Source organism: Equus quagga, chromosome 8, assembly GCF_021613505.1.
Source record: "Equus quagga isolate Etosha38 chromosome 8, UCLA_HA_Equagga_1.0, whole genome shotgun sequence".
Taxonomy (NCBI): Eukaryota; Metazoa; Chordata; class Mammalia; order Perissodactyla; family Equidae; genus Equus; species Equus quagga.
In genome coordinates, this window is record NC_060274.1 from 41209839 (window position 1) to 41235879 (window position 26041).

The following is a 26041-nucleotide window of genomic DNA, read 5'->3' on the forward strand; positions in this document are numbered from 1 at the left end:
GAATGATGTTGCAAACCAAATTCTTTATTGCTTGGATTGAGGTCTGGTTATTACCTAGGGAGACTGGTTTACTCAGATCCTGTTAGGAATCACTGTCACCCCACTTGGGGGAAGCATGGGCAAGGAGAAGGAGTACCTACTGGACCTGTCAAAGTCCAGGGCTACTGCTCACTAGCTGTGAGAGCGTGGGGCACATGCCCAGGCAATGGGGCCTCACCCCTCCCAGATTCTAACTGTTTGATGAGTGATGCCAGAGGAAAAATGGAAAGAACACAGACCAGGGCTCAGGGCCAATTCTCCCACTCCTTCCTCCCTCTGTCCACCTACGCTGGGCCCACTTCCTCTCTGGGGTCTGGGGAAGTGGCTTCTCAGGATTTGAGACTGCATAGAGGCATTTTACTGAGGAGGGAGATGCATCTAGCAAATTTGAGCTGTACCCATCCTAGCCTCCTGGATACCTGGGGTCACATAAACCAGAACATTTGAGCCCTAAATATACCTTAGTCCAATGTACCTTAGTTCCTCCTAGTTCTTCCTAAAAGCTTTCTACTGTTCTTTCTCCCAACCATTTGACCATGGATCGTATCTTCTACACCTACTGTAATACCTTGCATATGGTAGCTACGAAATAATGAATGGATGAAGTTACAAATGATGTGACCTCACAATGGTTATTAAATAGATTTCAGTACTGACCACCAGGTGGCTCTCATTTCCCTAAGTCCTAATGGCTTCTCCGGGAAACTAGACACTGTTGTAGAACCTTAAGGACATTTATGTGTTAAAGATACTTGCCTGGAGTCACACTATTAGTTTATGACAGAGCCAGGGATAGAACCTAGCTCATAACATCCAAAATACCCAAACTATGAAGTAATAGCCTTATTCCTTGAGGCTACAACCTTTAGTCATCAAAGTTGTGCAACGACAACTTCACATCAAGCTAAAAATTCAGCAGGGCTATGGCTGAACCAAAGCATCAGTGTAAATGCTTCCTGAAACCTCTGTCAGTTGGCGATAACTGAACTAATTTTTCCTGAACTTTTGTGATTTCTGCAGTGAGTCTCAAAGTGTGGTCCCCACCAGCAGCATCAGCATCCCCTGGGAATTTGTTAGAAATCCAGCTTCTCACGTTCCACCCAGACCTGCTGAATCAGAAGCTTGGGAGGTAGGGTGGGGCTCAGTCATCAGCCCTAGTGACTCCAATGCACACTAAATAGGGTTCTTTAAGCTAGAAAAACTCCCAGGTCTCCCCAGTGAGGGCACTACTGACACAGTGCTCGACGATTCCATTTGCAAACTTTTCTCAATGTAAATTATTCCGAGGTTTAAGTGGTGGTGTGGGTAATGTAGGCACAACAGCCACAAGGTGGAAGCCATTTTCTCAAGAATGCTCTACAATCTCGAGTTTCTTTTGTTTTCCTTTAGCAGATTCCTAGCCCTTCCTCTTCTTTATACCCCAAGATCCCACAGACCACTGGTTCTCGTTCCTGCCTAGAATCACTTGGGGGAGCTTAAAAGGGTAGAGCCCAACACAAAACACCCTATGTCTACGTCCCAAAGATTCTGACCCAGTTGGTCTAGGGTGGTGCCTGGGCATCAGTATTTGAGGCTCTCCAAGTGGTTCTGTAGTCAGCATTGAGAACCACCGCGACTGTAGAAGTGGACAGTCACAGGAAACTTAACTGTGTGTGCATGGGGGATGGTGGTAGAGGGAGTAATTATTTTACAGCAAGATCCTCTAATATAAAGAAACCATGAGGAGAACTAAAGGATTAAGCTATCTTAGTCTTCTCCAACCCCATCTCTCATCTTCACCTAATTTACACACCACTCTAGTTCAGTGGTTCTTAAAGGGTGATCCAGAACCCCCGAGGTCCCCAAGACTTTCAGGGAGTGCAGAAGTCAAAACACTTTCCTAACATTATTTGTCTTGTTCACTTTCATTCTCTCATAAGTTTATTGTTTTCCAAAGGCTGTAACGACATGATGTCATTGCTCTGATAGTGGATCGAATGTGTGCTTATTTTTGCCTTAAAAATGGTTCAATTTCTAATGATAGGTATCCAGTGATATAGCCCTGAAAGATTAAAGCTCCTTGGGGGGTCTTCAGTAAATTTTAAGAGTGTAAATGGGTTCCTGAGATAAAATTGTCTGAGAACCATGGCTGGGATCTATGGATATAACCAATTTTTCCTTTAACATTGGGCTAAGAGATGACTTGGACTAATCTACTTCCTGAGCAGTCAGTTATGACGACAAACGACGAAGGAACAGTTTCTTTACATCCATTGAAAATGAGAGGGCCCGAGAGCCAGTAGAAAATGATGAAATAGGGGAAGCAACAAGTACAAAGATAGGAACCAAAGCATGAAACTAATTTGCAACTCTGATTTTCTCCAGATTGCTTACTAACTAGAAAAGGTTATGGGAATCCTGAAGCTCTTGAACTAACAGGCTCTACTTCAGATTAAATGTGCAATGGCTTTTAAGTCATTCTGAGTAGGAACTCACTCAATTCCAGACCCACTTATGAACCCCAGCAGATGGTGTGTGGTATTTCCCTCCCCGGCACCATGTAATTCCCTAAATTAGACACCATCACAAGACTGTCATTCACTTTTCCGCATACTTTATTTGTTACAAACATACAATTTTTTAAATATAGACTGTAAAACTCCATTTGCAAAAGTCTGCTATTGTAAGGAGTACACACCAGCAGTAAGGATTCTTAAACGTTTTTCTCTATGAGTTTTTCTGTCAGTTTTGCTAGTTAGTGGTAAATATGGGACCTGCCATTTTACAGACCTGTCTGAAGCTTCTGGCTGTATTCACATTGCTCTTTCGAAGCAGCCCTGCTAGTCTTGAAATTGACTGGAATCTGAGCTTCAACCTCCAGGCAGTGAGATCAACAGCCCGTGTAGACTCTGCTTTTGAACGGTTTCCAGGAAGTGTGACTTCTGAATGGGTACTGCACTTCACGGATTTGTGTGAATTGCCCATGCAGCTGTGTTTGTTAAAGTGCATTCTTCTTTTAAAAAATAAGAGGAATAATCTTTACTCTTTAGCCAAGGTACTTAAAAAAATGAACTTTTTGGTCTCTCAGCAGATATTCCCAAATTGATTCTATCACTACAAATTTTAGTGTTCTATTTACAAATATTTATATGGTTACAGGTGGAGGGAGCCTTATAAAGTTAAAGGTGCGGCTTCTCTTGAAGCAGAAATCAGTTCTACAAATTCATACACAGGAATACACACTTGGTTTACAATGCACAAGCATGTGGGTATTTACAGAGACCGAAGACATCCTCCCAAAACCCCTTTTAAAGTAACTTGCAACCTAAACTCTAGTTGTACATCTAGATCAGGAAGCTCTGTCTCCTGCTATCAAGATTTGGTTTTAATTAATTCAAATTAATTCTGTAGATTCTCTACTTCCAGGACATCAGTCCCAACTCTGGAGTGAAGAATCTAGTGTAAGGAAGCCCCTGGTAGATATGACTGGCAGTGAAGGTTCCCATAGAATGCAAAGTGTTATCTGGAAATGGATCAGAAGACAGATGGACTTTTAAAAACGATCTTGGAAAAAGACCTCCATGAAGGTGCAAAAGGAAGAATAAATCCCTAATAATTGTTCTAGAACTTTAGGAAAAAAGAAGTCAGAATACACTGATAATCTTAATTATTCAAATATTGATAATCATTGGAAAAAACTCAAATATAGTTGCCTGCTACCATAACATGCAAAACTAGACTTTCTAAGTATGCTATATACTGATTTAAAATCAGTTTCTCAACTTTTGCCCAATCTATTAACTTCTAGGAATCCAGAGACGTTTGTACACAGAAGTGATGTGTAGGCTGAGAGAATAGGGCTTATGCTTCATATCTGAAGAGTTTAAAATGCAACTCCCAAATTCCTACAACACAAATGTGCTTAGTAATACAATCCTGTTTTTCAATTTCTTGGGACTCTACCTGCACTTATATGTCCCTGAAAAAGGAATTTAAAAAGGGAAGAAATATACTACTTGCCATTCTATTTCCAAATATCGAGATTTTTTGAACCAGCCTGATCTTGCAACACAGGGTAAGTCTGGGGACGAAAGTTTGCCTTTAAGAAATAAGAGGTGGTCTAAATCAATTTTTTTTTAAAGAGTTAGCCAATGAAGTTATTGAAGGTAGGAAAATAAAAACAAACTCATGTCTCCTGCAATATTCAGGTGGACAATGAACTTGACTAGGTCTACTGCTTTCTCTCTTAAATTCTGGGCCCACATTTCATCATATCAAAGATATAATCAGCCCTCTCTTGTCCATGTCAATTGATACTTTACATATACCACAAAGAAAATGAAATTTGCTCCTAGACTCAAAATCTCATTAAGAGCAGTCATACACTTATCAAAACATTTGTTAGAATCACCTATGAAAAAAAAACACTTTAGCTTCGAATAAAGGTCTGCCCTCCCTTTATTAGGAGTCCTACTGAGCAGTGAAACTAACACTATGACATTTGCTGTTGTTTTAACATGGCTTACCTATCCAAACTGGAATGTCTAATACAAGAGGCATGAGTTAGATTTTCAAATGAAAAGTAAAAGATTGTGAATAAAGGTGATTACACTGACAGCATATTTCCTATTTCATTAGGAAATATAAAATACATTCACAAAGGTCTTACTTAGATCAGGGGCACCACTATCAATTGGAAATTGCTAGAGTAATAAGTCTTCATGATGCGATTGTATTTTTTCATTTTCCCAAATTCAATTTTGGTAGACAAGTGGACCATATTTGTTGAACTAAGAGTCTGTTAAATCTATCAGTAAGGAAACTACGTTTTAGGACTGAGAGCTGGGAACAGTGAGTTTAAATAAAAAGCAAAGTTAGATATATTAAGAGAACTCACCACTCAAGAGTCTGCTACTCTTGAAACTTCTGGGGGCTAACTGAAAATTAATGACTTTGCTTTCTAGATTAAAAACAGGGGAAATGAATTTATAAAGTGCCATTTCCACCTTATGTCTGGAATTTCAAACAGGGCATTGACAAGCACTTTTTTCTTTTTTGTCTATAGTTTTCTTAAGGTAAACGTGGTTCTTTTTTTCTTTTTTCTTTTCTACAAACCAACTCCCCCCCTCCCCAACCCTCCCTACACACCCATTATCCAGTTTATTCAATGGGAATAGTTAACTGTTTAGGAAGACAGCTAATTGACATACAGTACTCTAAAACCAACCTGAAAACTGATAATCTCATTCATTTATGATCACTTCAGTGCTACTGTTGACAGAAAAAAAAAGTTACCTTAAGGCTCAAGGGAAAGTAACTTATTAAATTGTGAATGCAGCATTGTTTACTCTCCCGTCCATTGGAAGCTAGCAAAATGCATTCTGGATCAATAATACAAACTTTCTAACATTAGCAAAGATTTCTACTCTTCTTACACAGAGTTAGAACAATATTCATAAGCAGATTATCTACGGGAGCCTGAGAAATCATGATCCACATCACATAAAGATTCCATGTATTTCATGATAAAAAAGTGCTTTATCTTTGAGAGACAGTCAGGGTTAAAATGGAAATATACAATGTAAAATTACTCGACACTTTCTCAAGTGACGTACACAGTGGAAAAGGAGCAAAAAAATGGAGGCTCTGCTCTCTGAGCAGGGCTTATGCGTGTGACTTTCAGGGTGTACTAAATGAAAATTGTTTTAAGAGTTAACGTTGGGATTTTACATCACTATATATATTCTAAAACCTGAGATTGGACATCAAAGCAGTCAACTTTGTTACTTATCAGAGCAATTCTGATACTTCCTAAAAATAGAAGACAACTCAATTGAATTAATAACCCCAGGGTCAAAAACATTACCTTCCCCAATCAAAAAGGAGACCGGTCACAAATGCATTAGATACTAAGAGTGCTACAGAACGACTCTCAGCAAACGAGTCATTTTTACACAAGCAAAAAGTCATTTCTCTCCTTCCCCTTCGCACTGATCAAGGCCACACTATTTTCAAATGAATATCTACTGAGAGATCAGTTGTGCATTGGACAAAGTACCATAAGTGGGTTAAAAATGAAAACAAAATTTACAGTGAAGAATACTTATGTGCATGGCTTACACACTCAAGCTATTCCTTAATTTCATCCACCTCAAGAGCAAGGTAGACGCAAATGAATAGTCACCTTTTAATACCTTGTGTAGATAACATTCTACCCCTCTGTAAAGGTCACATTTAACAAAGCATCCTCAGCAACTCTAGTGCCTGAAGTGTGCAGCCATTTACAGACCACTCAATATGAGGGCATTATTATAACCAGCCTCTTTAGCCCACAACCCTGCATTTTCAGATAAGACAGGATAATTGTTTTGTTTTGAGAAAAACTGAAGCTTGACTTAGAAGACCTGCAATTTATTGCAAAGTGTTCGAGAGGTAACAAAGGAAGCAGGAGGTGAACGGCTGCCTGCACCTAAAGCCTCTCAATCATTTTGCAGTAAATAATTATGGAAAGTGACTTGACAAGTAGCCATGTGTGTATCACAGCTACAGTCATTTATACCACCTACATACCTCCCATAGTAACATAGGGTGTCTGGGTTTTTGGTTTGGTTCTCACTTTGATTTTTGGTGCCATACAGACTTACATTTTGTTCTGTGCAGCATATGCACTGAGAAGTTTCTCTGCTGCCTAGAACTGCTGTTCTACTTGAATGACAGGAAGGGACAATAGAAACCAGAAAGGAATAGTAGGATCTCATCAGAGTTTTGCTTTTTTGATCCTGTTTCTAAAATTTGACTTCTCACATCTGTACTGCAGTAGTTTGAGAAACAAACATTCTACCAATTATCTCTAAAGTGATTTTAGTTACCTACTTCTCAGGAATATGACTATTTTGAACATGTGATTAGCTGGGATGTTTGCCAAAGTTAAAAAACAAGCCCTAAATCACTGTTCATAGTAGTGGTTGAAAAACAAAACAAAAGACATTGGTTGTTTCCCATAGTCTGCACAATGCCATTTTCTGACTGGATTTATCAGAAAACATTTGCTTTAATAAGCAATATTTATAAACGAGCTCTGAAAGATGGCCCATTAATATTGCCTTGTTTAACAAACCACACATCAGAAGTGTAGTCTCGGCGCTTTGCAGATTTCTATTGTCCCAAGTGACTAGAATGAGGATCAGTGAAATGCTACAATTAATCCACATCCTTCTGTAATCTTCCTGCAGTGGGAAGAGAGGCCATGAACCAGCCTCTGCAGGAGAACAAACCTTTGAGATTGGTTAAGACTTAAAAACCCACCACTATGACATTTACCACTTAATCTTTACATAGGCAGGTCAAAATTTTAATATAAATTACTTTTTTCAACACATAGCTTATGCATTCTTTGCTCCTTTTTTTGGAGGATTCTCAAATTGATATCTAAAGATTTACATATGATATATTACTGTTATATGGTCTAATGACTAAGAAAATTTCTCTGGTAACCAAAGCTGATGCCATATATGGTAGTGTTCTTGGCATATACTCTATATGCCTCAGACCACTTCCACATTCTTTCTATTCAGCTAATTATAGCTTAGTAGCCACCGGTGAAGGATTGTGAAGACCCTGTCATTTCTACAGGATAGAAAGGCAGGGCTAGTTACTGCAATTCAGCCAAATGAAAAGAAAACAGAATAAACCAACCCCTTAAAAAGGAGAGGTACTGCACCTTTGCAAAATTGAACTGGCTCACTGCAGCTGAGCAACAGAATCACCACTGAAGCAAGAAAACAAGTTGGTCTATACAGGAATTGTACATGGTTTGAAAATGAAAAAGTTACAGCAATCAACTAATAGCTGCAACCTTAATTTTCATTGCTGCCTCAGAGTTTGAAACTTAAAACAGTTTTTGCAAACCTAATGCTAGCTTCTCAGCTCCTTTACTAAAACTACTTAGGGATTTGTTCTCCGCAGCAAAGAAAGAAACACTCAAAACACATAGGTAAATACAGCAGGACATTATTGAAAACAGCTGCCTTGTAGTACAAAATACAGTACAAGTATACGGATGTCATTAAAACATCAAAAATACTATTGCTCCCATACAATTTAGGAAACATTCTTTGCAACGGAGAAAAATTAAAAAAAAAAAAGCTCTAAAAAAAATCTGTTTAAAAAGTCTACTGTGGATGATGAGAGTAGAGAAATAGTCTGAAAAGGGCACCAATGTCTGTGGCTCTTCCACTTTTGTTAAAAATCTAAGATCAACAATATTCTGAATCATAGTCTAATTTTTAAAAAAGCCTAATTTTATTTACACAATTATTTCCCTCTCTCAGCCACAATGCATGAAAACGACCTTTTTGTATATTACTTATTCCCAATAAATACAAAAAGATTGTAGAGGTTGAATAATACCAAAATAAGATAAAAAGGGTATGCAATAAATTAAAAGGCAGCTCAAATAAAGGGCAGGCATGCAGTTAAAAAACAAAATACTAAGATTGTGGAGGTGGGGTTACTTGCCTCCCGGTTGAGAAGGTGTCGCACAAAGAATACCTGAAAACTTTGGAAAGAACATTAGCTCCCATTCAATTTGAAGTTACCTAGATCTACGACATCTCTAGGAATACCTTTTGATGGGTTGGGATTAACTTGATTAGTAAAAATCATTTTTATGGAAAATCCATTTAAAATATAGAAGAGGCGATCCTTGAAAACCCCAACTTTTATTCTTGAAAGACAGCTGGATAAACTAGCAAAAGCCAGTTTGTTGAAATTTCAAGATGGTATAAAAATGCTTCCAGGATATAGTCAGCATATTCATGTTCACTTCAGCTCCATTCAGATGGATTTCAGCTTCCAAAGGGCATGCTGCTTGAATCACTCATGCATCATTTGCCAACTTTGATTGTGAGGTACTGAAACAATGGATCAAGTTCTTAAAAATTTATTTTAAAAGAATAAACGATGCTGGAATTCTGGACCTGAGGATCTTTAGTATTTGAACAAATCCACAGATTAAACTGAAGGTAGATGAAGACTTCAGTTTTGGTTATTTCCAACTTCTCTGTGAGGACGTATATTCCATTAAAGCTCAGGCTTGTAGCCACAACTGTACCTTTTGTAGATATCTTCAAGTTTTACGGTTTAAAATCCAGCCATCCAGTGGCTGAAACGGCCAAATTAGCCATAATTCACTGGCTCACCCGGTGGAGCCACAGGGATCTGGCTCTCATTCACACCTAAGCCATTTCTTGGTAATGACCTCCATATTTGGAGATCAGGGGAAGAACTTTAGTGAGCAGCAACCAATCCACTCAAACAGTTTTCCTTGTGCTTTGTGCCTGATTTCTTTTTGTGCCTACCTCAGCAACCCCCAATGTAAAACTGCTCTTTTATCTTTGAAAAATTTTTGCCAACTTTTACAATATTTTAGTAACGGATTCTAGTTGAAGGATTGACATCTGAACCCATTTGCATCCCAGAAAACAATTCTGCAAAGAAAACACACAGACCTTGATCCAGGTTCCATGCAAAACCATTTTAAACAAAATGGATCCAATTTGTTTCTGTATTCCCCGGTGGCTTCTTGAATTCTTATTTTGCTCTGTCCATGATTATTTAGAGTTGCATTCCTTTTCACGAAACTTATACCCTCAACTGGGTAACTGCAAAGGCCTCTCTCTTCTCAAGATTCCTATGAAGACCTAGATCCAAAATGCTGATTTCAATGGAGGTGGAGGGACAGACACTTTTAACAGCAAGGTCTGGAGAGACCTTTAGTCCAGGTTACCCAGATAGAATGCAAATTCAGCTGTTATCAACAGGTCCGGGTAACTCGAGTGTTCCTTGGCCCACGATGTGCGAGGATCTATCCCTTCCAGGGTTAACCTAAAGAGTTTAGGAACCTCAGTTGGGAAAACAACAGAAGCTGAGACTATTTCGCTCAGTTGAGGAGAAGCTGTTGTCCTTTCTTTGCGGGTTGCTGTCAGTTCTTGGAAATTTACTGCTGTTCTCTAATTGTCTGTGACTGTTCTCTTATGGTTATTTCTCCTAATTAACTATTTTATTTTAAACGTTGTTTTCTCCCTCTGGGCCTCCCTTGCTCCCACTCCACTAGCTCACTGGGGACGAGCAGGAAGGGGAGCTCTCTAGCCAAGGGGACGCTGGTGGGGTGGGGAGGCCCATAGGGGATGCTGCGCGTTTCAATCCTCATCCACCTCCTCTCCCTCGGACTCGTCTCCGCCGCGTCGCTCATAAAGTTTATCCCTCTGCCGCTCCTGGATCTCTTTCATCTCATCCGCATACCGACAAAAAGCGCCCCCGAACTTGCCCCAGGCCTTAAAGGGGACGGTGATGGCGTTGCGGTAGGACGGCTTCACCTCGCTCACACGCAGGAACACCCCATACTTGTTGCACCCCACGTCGAAGAAAAAGCGCTTCGAGTCCACCGTGATGGAGGTGCCTTCCGGGAGCTCCCCGTACAGGCCGCCCCCGGGGCCCCCGCCGCCGCCCGGGCCCCCCGCCAGCTCGTCATCCTCGCCACCGTAGTCGTCGATGAGCTTGGCCAGGGCATCGCGGAACTCGATGAGGCCCTGGGCGGGCAGGGCGATGGTCTGTCCGCTCTGCAGGCCGCCGGGCCCGGGGCCGCCGCCGCGGTTGACTGTCTGGCGGATGCGCAGGAAGCGGCCGCGCTGGTTCTCCTTAAGGTCCAGGTAGTACTTGCGGTTCTCGCGCACCAGGAACTCGCTCTTGAGTGCGCGCCGCGGCCCGCCGCCCTCCTCAGCACCTGCCGCCGCCGCCACCTGCTCGGGGCTGCTGGGGCCCAGCTGCGCGTAGTGCTCGATGAAGTCGCCCAGGTAGTCGCGGAACTCGGCGGCCACCGCCATGGACAGCGTGAGGCGGCTCTTGGAGCCGCCCGCGCCCACCTCGGCGATCTTGAGGAAGCGGCCCTTGGCGTTCTGCTTCACGTCCAGGTAGAAGCGCTTGTTCTGGATGTCCAGCCGCTTCGAGGCCAGCTCCTGCGTCTCCTGCTCGCCGCCGCTGCCGCGGGACGCGGGCTGGAAGCCGCCGGGCCCGCCGCCGCCGCGCTCGCTGCCGCTGTCGCCGTCCGCCATCTTCTCGGCCGCCGCGCCCTGGCCGCTGCCGCTGCGCCCTGGCCGCCGCCCGCCACCTGGAGCGCTGGCGCCCCCGCCCTCCGCCCTGCGGCTCGCTCTCCGGGGCCCCCCAGCCTCGCCCGCCGGCCCGCTCACGCGCTCCCGCCGCTCATCGCCAGCCTCTGCCGCCGCCCCCCATCGCCTCCGCGCTCCGCCCCACCACTTCCGCCCGGCCCGCGCCCGCTTCCGGCGCGCTCCCTCTTGACGCCATCCTACCCCGCCCATCACGTCCTCGCGGCCGGAAGCGCCGAGCGGTGTGGCGGCCGGGCGCGGAGCAATGACGACACGGGCCCAGGGCTGGCTGTAGGCGAGGTTCGCTGTGGTGGCGGTGGCTTGGGGACCTCGGTGGTGTGGGACGCAGGGGAACCGAGGGAGAACGAAAAGAGTCTCGTCTTGCTTGTGGTGTTGGTTTCACAGAAGTGCCACAATTCACTGAAACGTACGCTTTAAATAGATGCAATTTACTGTAGAGAAATTATACCTCAATATAGTTGTTATTAAAGAGAGAGGAATTAAAGGAGGGAGGATGTTGGGGTCATCTGCACTCAAAACAAAACAAAACTAGCCTTATAGGATTGTTGGGTAATAATCCATGAAAAATGTTTAGTATAATACTCGTTACAGTGAGTGCTCAATAAATGTGGACTCAGCTTTAGCTGGTAGAATACCTTACGTAATGCCGGGAGCACACAGCATAACAGCGTCATCATCATCATCACTACAATGATATAAGAAAAATGTGATGAAGGCCTGCACCACGCAGTCCTGATGGGGACGCAGAGCTTAGGCAAGGAGATAACTTTTATGGAACACCTCCTATGTACAGGCACTGACGACCATTTTACATGTTAGCTCGGAAGGATACATGTTTCATGTGCTACGTTGTGTGGTGAGACGCAAATGGATTAAAGCAGTAGAAAGTATGGCTTTTCGGGGAGGAGATGTGTGCTAAGAGTCACTCTGCCTGGGTGTGAATCCCATGCTAGCTGTGTGATCTTGGGCAGTTCAGTTAATCTCTCAGTCTCAATTCCTCCACCTGTTAAACGGGAATAATAGTACCCATCTCTTGGGGTTGTTATAAGTATTAAATGAGATAATGCAGATAAAACATGTAACCTGGCACAAAGGAAGCACTCCCTAAGTGTTAGTCACCTCTTCTGTTTCATAAAAAAGAGCCAGTCAAACAAAGTTAGAATAATAGCTATCAGCCAAACACAGGAGGGTCCAGGGAAAGATGTCAGATTTTAGGCCTTGAACACGTCAATCTTGGAGAGAGTTTGGACATTTCACTTCCCTAGGGAAGGAATGTGATGTCAGGCATCACTTGGCTTTCATGAAAGATATCCATGTTGCTCCTTTTCTAATTTCTTGCTAACCAAACCACTTCCCTACAGAGGGGACCCCAACATTCAGCTCATGAGAAGGATTCTCTACCCCTCTGTCTGTTTGTCAGTTTGGTTTTAATGAGTCAGGTTCTATTTAATGAGTTAGATCTATAGCTTTGTTTCCTTTGAAATTTCGTTCTTTGCTTTTAAGCTTAGGTCTTCCACCTTTTCATGTATTTGGTAATCACATATTTTTGCAGACTTTCCACAGTTTTATTTTTTAATATATGTGATTATATCAACTGTTTGTATTATATATTTAACGCTGGTTTGTCTGGAATACATTTTGGTATAGAGTATGAAGAATCTAAAAAATTACTTTCAAATGGCCAATTGTCCCGGTACTATTTATTGAATAACCCTTCAAGGACAGATCTCGACAGGTGGAGATGGATGTAGGTTATTTTGGGAAGAGGGAACATGTGTTCCCAGATGGCGAGAAGTCTGGTTTGGCTGAAGCCCAGGGTCTGTGAGGAGGGGGTGGTGAACAACAGAGTCTGAGGCAGCTAAACCTGGGCCCATGGGGGAGGCCTTCACTTACAGGCAGGAGCTTGGCCTTGAGTCAAGTGGGAGCCCCCAGAGCTGTGTGACGCTTCCCCTCTGTGCTTCGAGGAGGTGACCCATGGCAGAGGACAGCATAGGTGTGCTTCGTTAGGAGGCAATGACCTTATTGCAGATGTGAGAAGACTAAAGGATGATTTTACGGTGGGGCTCTGAGTGACTAGTGCCTGAGCCTGTTCAGGAAGGATGAGCTCTTGTTGGAGATGATAGTGAGAGCTGAGTTGAGACCTCAGAGGCCCCAATAATGCAAATGTTAGGTGCTTCTCCCCCACATAACTCACAATAAATGGGACGCAACAGGACAAGCTGCTTCGATGCATTTTTTGAATATCAAATTCTTCCCCAGAAGCTTATTACTTCTTGGTGGCCTTAAGCACCTGCTGTGACTGCCTTTTGGCAAATCTAGCATGAATGAGAGTGGGTCTCAGGGTCGGCATGTTAAATTTGAGGAGCTGGCTGGATGCCTGAGGGTAGATGTCCAAGCAGCTGTGGGAACCAGACAAGCAGAGTTGAGAAGAGGGGCAGCAACGGAGATGCAGGTTTGGGAGCTGCCAGCAGACGGGGTGGATTTGATGTCAGCTCCCAGGAGGCTGCATAGAGAAATCAGGGACAGGTGAAGAAGGGGAGAGAGAAAGGTGAGGGTCGGATGTTACAGTTCATATTGAACCTGCATGTACACTACCCACGTGTCCTGGAAACATGCAGAGAGTCACACAGCTCTGAAGAGGTGGAGCAGAGACTGTGGCTCAAGTCTCCAATTCAAAATCCTGTCTTTGACACTGCCACTTTGGGGGGAGCATGGAAGCCAGATGTCACAGTGCTAACGAATGAACACGTGAGCAGGAGTATGGGTTGAGGAGCTACCCAGGTGACAGAGGGCAGAGAAGGATAGTAGCTGGCAAAGGGAAGCATGAGGCTGCCTTGCCCAGAGAGACTCAAGCTGGCTCCAAGACCGGGAGGTGGGCACTGAGGGGAAGTCATTATTGAGTGAGGGCCTAGAGTGGGCTAGCAGATGGGCACATAGGGAGAGGGGCTGGGCCCTGGGAGGCAAGAAGGCATCTTTTTTCTTATGAGACCAGGGAGAATGGAGGAGAGACACAGGAGCTTCTGGTGGAGAGGAGAGAAATTGGAGCCGTTCTTGCCGAAAGGCTCTATCTGCTCCAGGGTCTGAGGGTGAGGCCATGTGCTCAGTAGAAGGCTGCAAAAACCTGTGGGGCTTACGTGGGACTAGAATCCCCCTAAGCAGCCCAGTCTGGCCAATGCTGGGGCAGAAGCACGGTGCTTCCTTCAGCCACTGTGAGCAGCTTGGAGGCTGGGCAGGAGGTGGCAGATGGGAGCAGGCCTTGCCAGGGCTGGGGAGACCTGGAAGGGAGTGGGGACTGGGACAGTGGCCTCAGATGGCCGGTCCCTTCTCCTGAATCTGGGCCAGGAGAAGGAGGAAGGGTTCAGACATTGCAGGGTACGTTTTTATTTTCCTGTTACTTTTCCTATTAAACTTAAAATTGAAATTCACAGAACAGTTCAGGAACAGTACTCTTCACCCCGATTCCCCAAATGTTAATATTTACCACGTTTGCTTCATTGTGTCTCTCTTTGTATATACAGTCATGCATCGCTTCACCACGGGGACACATTCTGAGAAATGTCACATTAGGTGATCTTGTCGTACGAACATCATAGAGTGTATTTACACAAACCTAGATGGTATAGCCTACTGCACACCGAGGCTATATGGTACTAATCTTACGGGACCACCGTCATATTTGTGGTCTGTCATTGACCAAAATGTCATGTGTTGCATGACTATATATTTTTTCTTCCTCTTGAGCCATTTGAGAATAAGTTTCAGACAAGATGCTCCTTTACCCTTAAATACTTCAGTGTCTCTTTTTTAAAACAAGAGCATTCTCTTGCCTAACCAGAGCACAGTGATCAAAATCAAGAAATTAACCCAGATCCGATACTATTATCTAATCAACAGACTTGATTCAGATTTTGCCAAGTGTCCCACTTATGTCATTTGTAGCAACAGAAGATCTTGTTTCCTTCGCTGGGCTGCCTCCTTCCCCTCTCTGGTCTGGAACCGTTCCTCCCTCAGTCTGGTTGTGTCTTTCCTGTTGTTGACATAGCTCAGGGGTAAAGACCACTAGTTTTGTAGACTGTCTCTGACTTAGGGTTTGGAGAAACTTCTTGACCTTGGTCTGAAAACCCCTCCCGCCCTGGCTGGCTCAACTCTCCACAGTGAGGGAAATGCTGCCCGCCACCCAGATCACCCTGGTGCTGGAGCAGGGAGGAAGATGAGGTGGTAGAAGCTTCTGGAGTCAGCAGCGCAGGGGTGGCGGGAGAGCCCGGGGGGCGGGGGGCGGTGTCAAAATGTGTTTTTGGGTAGATCAGTAGTGGAAACTGTTGGCGCACTCTCCTGCCGTGTGCTGCTCAGAAGCTGCGTGACCTCCTTGCCTGTTCTGCCGTTTTCCCATCTGGGAGGAAACTGTACGGAAGGGAAGAAGGCAGGATGGTGGCTTAGGAGAAATGGGTGTTGAGGGGTGCCACCCCCATGGGGCTGGCACCAAGACCCCCAGGCCAGGCATCCTGTGCTGTAGATGCATCTCAGCTTGACGCTCTGGGCCCAACCCAGCTGGCATGCACTGAAGCCACCAGTGACATTTCTGTGGATTCGTGTGGCTGGAAGCAAGTGTGTTCTTGCACAATCTAAAGAGATTGCCTCATCGGGGCTGGGCAGAGGCCCCACACCTGCTGTTTATTCCGGGGATTTTTGTCTTCTGAGAGGTAGAACATCAGTTCCTTGTGTTGGTGTTAGGTTCCAGAGGGCACAGTTTCTCAGGCCCAGGACTTATCAGTCAACACATCAATCAATCAGTAGCCCTCCTGTAGCTCCCCTTGTTCTTAAAAATTAGACTCTTGGGGCGTTCCCAGAGGCTGGGAGTCTGCTTTAAGCGTGCCTGTCAAGCCCTGCTATCCAGTACTCACCAGCTCCCAAGTGGCCTCCTGAGCCCCTGGAAGAGGTACATGTTCCTTGGAACATTCTGGGCCTCCACTGCCTGGTGCTATGGGGCGAGTTGCTTCACTCCTGCTTCCTGGCTGTGAAATGTGCTGCCCTGGGTGGTCAGCGAGGCGATGTGTGCAGACTGCTCCATGGGTGCGGCTGGCGCGTGAGCCACAAGTGTTCTTGCCCTTGTCAGTGTTCCTCAAGGGTGTGGCCGAGCTTCCTGCAGACGTGTCCTGCAGGCTCCACGTTCTGTAAAGACCCAGTGTTGAGTTGAGAGAACGTGCACAGAAAACCCAGAAATACTTTTGTCTTCGGGAGGTATGTTTGTTGGAAAAGACAGTTGAAAGTCCCAAAGGCAACAATCTTAAAAACAACAGGATCCCTAGAAATAGAACAGTAGGAAAGTGTATCAGCTGGTTATGAATAAACAGGTCTGAGGAGGCTATCAGTGGGGTCAGTGGTGTTTGAACTTGCTCTCTTATGCCCTAAGCAGCAGGGGGGCAGCCTCTGTCCCCTTGGGCTCTCTTCAGTGATATCAAGGTGGGAGGAGCCTCCTCCCAGCTGCCCTTGTGGCTTGGGAGAGCCAGCTGTGCCCACAAAGCCTCTAGTCAGGGCTCTGCTCCCAGCTGCTGTGGGGAACAGGTTTGCCCTTTCCAAGCGCCCCTTAGGTCACTTGTGGTCTTTGAATGGAGCCGGACAACAGCCATCTGTTCTGGCTTCTCATTTCATCCAGAACATCCCAGCGTGGCACCTCCCTACCCCCAATTCCTGGGGATTCTGCTTCTGCTTCCCCTGCACCTTCCAGAAGGCTGTCTGGCTCAGAACTGGGCCCCGGCCTGGTTACTCCGTCTGCCCTTTGCCTTTGCCCACAGGCTGGCGATGCCCAAGTCTACACTAAGCACAAAGTAAGACCACATGGTCAAGAGAGGGAGGTTTCCGGTGCCAGTGGTAACAATGACAGGTGAACTACAGCCACAGCCTTTAAAGATCTATGCCTGAAGGAAGTTACAAATATGGATGGGGGAAGATTAGAACAAACTTTATGGGACTGCATAGGAATTGGAGGTATCAGCACGAGTTCATGGTTTCATTACACAGGTGTGTGTGTGCACATATACACAGATAAATAGAGAAATGCACACACACAGATAAATACAGACATACACACATACCTACATACCCGCAGATAGATACAGAAATACACACAGTTAAATGCAGAAATACATAGATACAGATAAATGTAGAAATAGGCACACAGATAAATACAGAAATATACACACATACATACACACATGCAGATAGATACAGAAACACACACAGATAAATACAGAAATACACACATACAGATAAATGTAAAATACACACACAGATAAATACAGAAATACACAGATAAATGCAGAAATACAGACACAGATAAATACAGAAATATACACAAACAGATAAATATGGAAATACACGCAGATAGATATAAAAACACACAGACACATGTGAACATATAGACATATAGAGATGAATGTATGTATTTATATACATCCATTTCCTAGAAACAATAACACCTCAGGAGCAATGAGCACACCCAGCACCCAGATCTCGGTTTCTTAATCCCATTCTCTGCTGAAAGTGAAAGGAACTAGAGCTCCTTGGAGAAATGACTGATTCTAGAGCTGGAGGAGAGACAGCATGAGCCAAGCCTGGACTATTTTGTGTCAGGAAGTAAGTGTGTGCTCAGAAAATGAGGGGGATATGTCAAAAGGACACTCCTGCTGGCTAAATCTGGGATAATTTAAGCATCAAATAATGATAGTAACAGGTTATAAATCCATGTATACGTGAGGATATAAATAAATAAGAGAAAGAAAAGCTCTTCCTTCAGTAGAAAGCCAAGTGATAAATACAGAAGAAATGATGGAATTTGAAAAATGTCATTTAGCAATTATCATAGTAATAATTGATTCAGGCAAAAGTCATCAGTGGCTATTACAACCAGCGGGTAAAAGTTTGCTGAGTAAAGTGAATATTTACCTAGTCTCAAAGAATCTCTGCATAAGTACTTATTAATTACAGAAGGAAAAATAGTAACTCTGTAGTGGAGAAAGCTGGCAGCCTCTGCCTTATTCATGTGATCGTGGTTAATGTCACCAGGAATGGGACAAATGGACCTCAGAGGTCCCCAGACATGATTGCCGAGGACACAGCATCGCTCATGTAGTATTCCTACCAAAAATGCAGAACCTGCATCTAGTCTTAAGGAAACAGCAGACAAGCCCTCACGGAAGGAATGTTCACAAAATCACGGGCTACAACCTAACTTCAAAAATGTCAGTGTCATCAAAGACAAAGGCTGCAGAACTGCTTCAGATTAAAGGAGAGTCTAGAGATGTGACATGTGGGCATTTCTTTGCCATAAAGAATGTTATTGGTGAGATCTGAATAAGGTCTATAGATCAGATAATAATACTGTGTTAATGTTAGTTTCCTGGTTTAGGTCATGGTACTCGTGGTTATGTAAGAGAATATCCTTGTTTTTAGGAAATGCACACTGAAGTATTTAGAAGTGAAAAAGGCATTATGGCTGCAGTTCACCCTCAGACTATTTGGAAAGAGACATTCACATGCAACGGAGAGCGACAAAGCAAATGTGGAGGAATATTAGCAGTTGGAGAGTGGGTGAAGGGTAAACAGGAATGCTTCATGCTAGACTTGCAACTTTTCTGTAAGTCTGAAATTATGTCAAAATAAAAAGCAAAAAAATCTTCAAGTTGTCAGAATGTTTTAAAAATGATCCCCCTAAAATTTTGTTAGCCCTACTTGTCTCATCGTACCCTTTTTATTTTCCCTGCCCAGTTCAGCATGCAACTCCCTGGGACTGGCCCTTTGCCCGTTTAGAATCTCTGTGAAGCTTTTTGGAGCCTCTGAGCAGCAGGGAGTCTGCTCGGCTGAAACACACAGCCCTGGGATGCTCTCACAGCTCCCACGTGCTCTGCCCTGAAGTCAGTTACTTGCCAAGGCTTATTTTCCTGCTGGCCTGCAAACTCCTTAGGAGCAGGGACTGCATCTTATCTTTGTGTCTCCTTTACAGGGAGCCTATCTAACGGAATGCACTTGAAAAGAAGCATGCGATCTTCAACTTCCTGTGGCTTTTTGAGCCGTTTGATAAAGCGTGACAACAGCTCACTTTAGACAGTCACAGTTGAACTACGGCTGGGCGTCTTGGTGAGATCACTATGTTTTTCTCCTATTAAAAAATGTGTTCTTTAAAACAAATGTGTTTTTATTGCAGGAAATTTGGAAAATACAGCAAAGCAAAAGTAAGAAAATGTAAATGCCTCAAAATGGCACCCACCACCCTGAGATCTCAATGTCTGACCTTCTGAGTTTTTCCTATGCAAAATTTTAAATACAAATTTACATATATGTGTGTATATACATACAGTCATATTACAAAACTATCATTCTATGCATACTGATGTATAACATTAAGTTTTTATTTTATGCACAGAATTATATTGATCAAAATCTTTGTTTTATCAGATTTTTTTATTAGTCCATGCATCATGGCTCTGTTTTTATCATTCATTCAATCACGTAGCTTAATAAAACCTCTTGAATTACCAGCCAACCTGAGAACTAGAACACTAATAATAATTTAAATCTGTGTATGTTCCTATATGTGTTCCTCCCAGTCTTTTTTCTTTTTTTTTTGAGGAAGATTAGCCCTGAGCTAACATCTGCTGCCAATCCTCCTCTTTTTTGCTGAGGAAGACTGGCCCTGAGCTAACATCCGTGTCCATCTTCCTCTACTTTATACATGGGACGCCTGCCACAGCATGGCTTGACAAGTAGTTCGTAGGTCCGCACTTGAGATCCGAACCAGTGAACTCCAGGCCGCTGAAGCAGAATGTGTGAACTTAACCGCTGCGCCACCAGGCTGGCCCCCCAGTCTTTTTCCTTAAGCCTTCAACTGATTGGATGAAGCCTACCCACATTATGGAGGATAATCTGCTTTAGTCAGAGTCTACTGATTTAAATGTTAATCTCATCTAAACAATACCTTCACAGTGACATCCAGGCTAGTGTTTGACCAAATATCTGGGTACTGTGGCCCAAGTTGTTACCCTGGTTTCACTCCCCTGAGCCATGTTCACAAGACCTCTGGTCCACAGCCTCTCCAGCCCTTGGCATTGGCAGTTCTCAATTTTTGCCATGGAATGGATGAAAAGCATCTTCTCTTTGCTGCCTTGGTTTACATTTCCCTGATTACCCGGGAGGCCAAGTGTCTCTCAGTGTGCCTGTTGGCTGTAGGTGTCTCCTTGTTGGCGAAGTGCCTATTCGTGGCTTTTGTCCATGTTTCTATTGGGCTAGGAGTTCTGTATATGTTCTGAGCACAATTATTTGCCCTGGTCACCTCCCACTGCCACCCCCTTGGGGTCACAGTGACCCCTCACACCTTGCACTTGAGGGTAGATGGGGCTTTGAGCTCTAACTGCTTGGCAACAGGCCATTCCCTCATTGCCAGCCCTGCTCTTTCTGTCACTGTTGGGTTCCCTCACTTGCTGTGCCTGCGGGTGGCTCTTGCTGGGCCGTCCTGCCTCCAGTTTGGACGCCATGTGGCTGAGACCAGCCCCTGGCTCCCTCTAGCCTGGCCCCGGCTGGCCCCACCATTGGAAGCTTGGCCATGCCATCTGCTCACGAGCCACCGGCTGTGGCAAAATTTACCCAAAATGGAGCCCGACACCATGGATCAGAGCCTTGACTATACCTTCATTCCCAAAGCCTGGCTGCTCGTTTATCTCAGAGTACAAAAGGGCAAACTCCAGGTCCAGGGCAGAGGGCAGAGGTTGTACTTCCTCTCTTTCTGATCAAGTAGCATTGTCCTGTCCCCAGGGGAATAGGCAAAGAGACATTACCCTCCTTGTCCCCTCCCTGTCCTCCTCCGGTTGAGTTGCTTCTTTGTTTAATGCATGTTTTCGTTGAGGAGATAGAACTATTTTTAAAGTATCATTTATTAAAACCTTGCTGAAATATTAAGGGAAATTTAAAATGAAAAACATTTAGGACACAGTCCTACCGCCCCGGTGCACTAATCTACCTGCTTTTGTTTTTCTGTTTCCCTTCCACTTTCTATCAAAATGCTCATCTATTTTTATGTTGTAATTATAGTGTGTAGTTATATATAGTATATTGAAAACAAAACCATTTTCTCCCTCACTGTACGTTACTGCACAAACAGGTCACCATGTTCTTATGTTATCTTGGTGATTACCTACTTCTATGAGCCGATATAATTGACTTAAGTATTTGTGGTTGGAAATTTAGGCTATTTCCAGGTCTGTGTTTGTTGTAAGCGTGCTCCGTGAGCAGCTGTTTTCCTTGGTACCTCTGTGGGCCTGGCTCTCGGGGGCAGAGGCGGCTCTCAACGGCTGTGTGTTTCCAAGCTAGTTCCTTCCACATCTGTGGCGCACACTGTAGATCTCTAAATCTGCTTCTTTAACAAGTTTAGATTTATAATTTCCCCCTAAATATGGATTTTCAGAGGTTGAAAACTAATAACTTTTATGGGAAAATTTGAGAAGATTGAAATATATGTGGAAGAAAGAGTTGGTGATATTGGCTCCAGAGTGCCCCCTGTCCCACACACTCTGTGGCCACGGAGCACCCTCCCCTCCCTTGCTCCCGGCCCACTCCTTTTATTCTCCTAGATGGAATTCCAATCACCTCCTCCCCCTGTGTTGGGGGTCCGTGTGCCAGGCTCGGTGACTCCTGTCATTCATGATTTAGGACCAGCCAGGGGTCCCAGGAACTCCTGGGGAAGAGCCAAGTGGTTCTGGGACACTGGGACGGTGGCTGGGGCTGGACACTAGTCAAAAGGAAGGGGCTTCCTCCCACAGGTGTGTCAGGCGGTTTGGATGGAGGGTGGGGGTCCTGGAAGTGTATCTGCAGAACCCAACCCAGGTCCAAATGGGCTGATGTACCAACTCCATCTCATGTTGGAAAGAGGGAAGGGAAGAGGCACATCCCCGGACGCTTCCTGGGGAAGGTGGAGGCTGCAGAGGAGAGGCTGTTTCTTAGTTGGCTTGGGCTGTTGTAATAAACACCACAGACTGGGCGGCTCAAACAACAGACATTTATTCCTCCCAGTTCTGGAGTCTGGAAGTCTAAGATCAAGGTGTTGGCAGGGCTGGTTTCTCCTGAGGCGTCTCTCCATGGCATGTAGATGGCCATCACCTCCCCGTGTCCTCGCATGGTCTTCCCTCTGTGTGTGTCTGTGTCCTAATCTTCTCTTCTTTTTTTTTTTTTTTTTTTTTTTTTTTAAAGATTTTATTTTTTCCTTTTTCTCCCCAAAGCCCCCCGGTACATAGTTGTGTATTCTTCGTTGTGGGTTCCTCTAGTTGTGGCATGTGGGACGCTGCCTCAGCGTGGTCCGACGAGCAGTGCCATGTCCGCGCCCAGGATTCGAACCGACGAAACACTGGGCCGCCTGCAGCGGAGCGCGCGAACTTAACCACTCGGCCACGGGGCCAGCCCCCCTAATCTTCTCTTCTTATAAGGACACCAGTCACACTGGATTAGAGCCCAACCTAGTGACCTCATTTGACCTTCATCACCTCTTGAAAGATCCCACTTCCAAATATAGTCACATTCTGAGTCCTGGGGTTTAGGGCGGCAACATGTGAATCGGGAGTCAAAGTTTAGCACATCACCGGCTATATCTCTGGGAGCTTGGGGCAGTTCTGAGCCAACACCCCCTGGGGCAGGGACTCCACTGTCTGCAGAACCCACTTGGTGGCCTCCCACTGGCCTAGAGCTTCTGACATTGGTTTTCAGTGGTGGAGTGGTGGGTAGGGGCTCTCCTGCCTGCGCTTCTCCTAACTCACCTCTGCTTCGACCAGCCAACAGCCCCTCAAGCTCCCATGAGGGGTGACTGCTCCTTCCTCCACCTGAGAACCATCATGGGTGAGACCCTTCCATGGGGTCCCCTTCAGGGGTGGGACATGAGGGGTGGGACAAAGAGGTTTTCAACCCAGTTCCTGAGAAAAGCCAGGGCCATATCCCCAGGAGTCTTGGAGCCGGCCCCTGGCAGCCTGGAATGTGACTGTGGCTCACAGCTGTGACCTCCTGGATACTCCAGTGGGAGGAAGGGTTGGCTTCCCCTTCTCCCCGCAGAGGGTCTTGGCCTGGTGGGATAGCAACCTTGGTGGAGCATAGATGCCCCAACAGGAGCCCTGCTGGCCCTCACCTCTGTCCTGGAACCACTGAAATTGAGTTTATACCCCATTGCCAGCCTCTGCCCTCCCCAAACCACTGACCTCCTGCAGGAGGGGTCTACTCTTCATCTTGACGTTCCTGCTGCAAAGCACAACTTTTGACACAGAGCAGGTTCGTAATAGATGTAGCTGAAGGAATGATCGAATGAGAGAAGTTAGCAGCCAAGTAGCCTTCAGAATGCACAGGGTTGTTGAGAGGGAGAAAAGGACAAGTTGCCAGGGTCATCTTCGTGATAGGAAGATGACAGTCACTGGCCTGGGCCCACCGTCCGAGCCTCAGGCGGCCTCCTGCAGTACACCATCCGACTCCGCGGCATTCTCTCTACCTGTTTAGTCCCATTTAGCATCTCTAGCTGTGACCTGAATGAAACGCTGTTATAAAATGTGAAAGTGAAATGAACCCAGCAGGAACAGCTAATAAGAGAGAAAAGAAAATCAGGATTTGAAAAGACCTCCGTGTATGGCAGAGCCCCTCAGTGGTTCAGCTGCACCCCCACAATGGTTGTCAGAGTTCATCTATGAATGTCGATGAGACTCGAAGGCAGCACAGAAAATGAACAATTTTATTTCATTTAATTCCCGCATGGTAGAATTGGGGGGGGGGGTTCCTTTTATTTAAAATTTCCATAACTCTTTCCTACTATAGCCACTCTGCAAATACTAAATAAAAGGATCCTTTACAAAGGACAAGACTGGAGATGCTCCCTCCAGGAGAGAGAGGTTCAGAGGGGCCTGCGCCCAATCCAGCCATGTGGTTGCTGAAGAAGCAAGCTGGGCCTTGGGCTCCATCCCTGGGGGCAGAGCGTGCAGAGCAGACTGAGAAAGATAGGAGCCCGTACCCAAAAGAAAAAATACATCAGTAGGAATTGATTAAAATTAAAAAAATTTGTACCTCAAGAGACACTATTACACTATTACTTTTTACACAGAGTGAAAAGGCAACCCACAGAATGGGAGAAAAATATTTGCAAATCATATATTAGATAAGGGATTGATATTCAGAATATGTAAAGAACTAAAATTCAACAACAAATGAACAACTGACCCAATTCAAAAATGGGCAAAGGACTTGAATGGACATTTTTCCAAAGAAGGTATACAAATGGCCAATAAGCACATGAAAAGATGCTCAACATCACTAATCACTGGGGAAATGCAAATCCAAATTACAATGAGATACCACCTCACATCCATTAGCATGGCTACTATCAAAAAAACAGAAGAGAACAAGTGTTGATGAGGATGTGGAGAGATTAGAACTCTTGTGCATCGTTGGTGGGAATGTAAAATGGTGCAGCCACTATGGAAAACAGTCCGGTAGTTCTTCAAAAAATTAAACGTGTAATTCCCATATGACCTGGCACTTCCACTTCTGCGTATATACCCGAAAGAATTGAAAGCAAGGGCTTGAAGAGGTATTTGTACACCCATGTTCATAGCAGCATTATTCACAATAACCCAAAGGTGGAAACAAACCCAGTGTCCATTGACAGAGGAATGGATAAACAAAATGTGCCATATCCATACAACGGACTATGGTTCAGCCTTAAAAAGGAAGGAAATTCTGACACATGCTACAACATAGATGAAATTTGAGGACATTATGCCAAGCGAAATAAGCCAGTCACAAAAGGACAAATACTGTATGATAGAAACAGAAAGTGGAATGGGGGGCGCCAGGGGCTGGAGGAAGAGGGGAGTTGTTATTGTTTAATGGGAACAACGTTTCTGTTTGGGAAGATGAGAAATTTCTGGAAATGGATGGTGGTGATGGTTGCACAACAATGTGAATGTACTGAATTGTGTGTTTACTGGTTAAAAGGGTAAATTTTGTTATGTGTATTTTACCACAATTAAAAAATATTTTATAAAAAGAAGAAAGAGAAAGAAAGATAAGAGCTCATGTGCTGGGCTGGTCAGACTGTGGAGACATGTTGGCTGGGCAGAGCCCCGAGGCCACGTTTTAAACGATTTGGTATGGGTGAACCCTTGAAGGAGCTTGATGAGGCTGGGGTAGGGTCTGGATCTCTCAAGGAACTAATTTTTGGGAGTTTTTGCCTGAATTTGGGGCTGGTTAGGGGTGCAAGAGTGGGAGAGGATAACAGGAAGTCCCAAATACAAAGGACAGTCATGTGGAAAGGGGCTTCTGTGTTGGGTGAAGTGTGGGTTTTAGTCCCCAAAAGGTTGATTTCAGCTCAGTAGGAAGGGAAAATTCCCATAAATTCGAGCTCTGAAACATGAGAGTTGCTTTGTGGCATGATGAGCCTCCTGACATGGTCTAAATAGGACTGGGTGACCAGCTGCAAGGCCCACCCCGCCATAGTGAAGCCCTCCAACCACAAATGCCTCTCCCCCGGATGAGAAACACTTCCAGTCCCTGGACGGCACTTGTCATCAGCAGTGCTAGGTTCTCTTAGTGATCTCAGGGCCTTGGCACCTCCCAGGGGGTGAACTATAGCCAAGCAGTCATTTTCACTCAGGCCCAGTGTTTGTTTTTTTCTCACATCCACCGATTCTCGGACACCAGCTGAGTGTCAAAGGATTCAGTTCAGTTCTGACACACCCGGAGTGAGTGTGGGCCCCACAGGTCTGGGGCTCAGTCCCATAAGACTGCCCGACCCACTGCAGACGCTGGCTGCAAACAGGGGCTGCAGG

General features: G+C 44.9%; 1 protein-coding gene across 1 annotated transcript; it reads right to left on the minus strand.

The window, feature by feature from the left end:
* Window positions 1–2615: 2615 nt before the first annotated feature.
* PURB (purine rich element binding protein B) lies at window positions 2616–11408 on the minus strand. The gene has a single exon (XM_046669155.1). The coding sequence runs from the start codon at window positions 11391–11393 to the stop codon at window positions 10218–10220; it is 1176 nt and encodes a 391-aa protein (XP_046525111.1). The 5' UTR covers window positions 11394–11408; the 3' UTR covers window positions 2616–10217.
* Between the last annotated feature and the right edge of the window lie 14633 nt (window positions 11409–26041).

What these genes read in the sequence shown, in the direction of transcription:
- PURB (XM_046669155.1), bottom strand. Translation starts at nt 11,393, where the DNA reads ATGGGCGGGGTAGGATGGCGTCAAGAGGGAGCGCGCCGGAAGCGGGCG.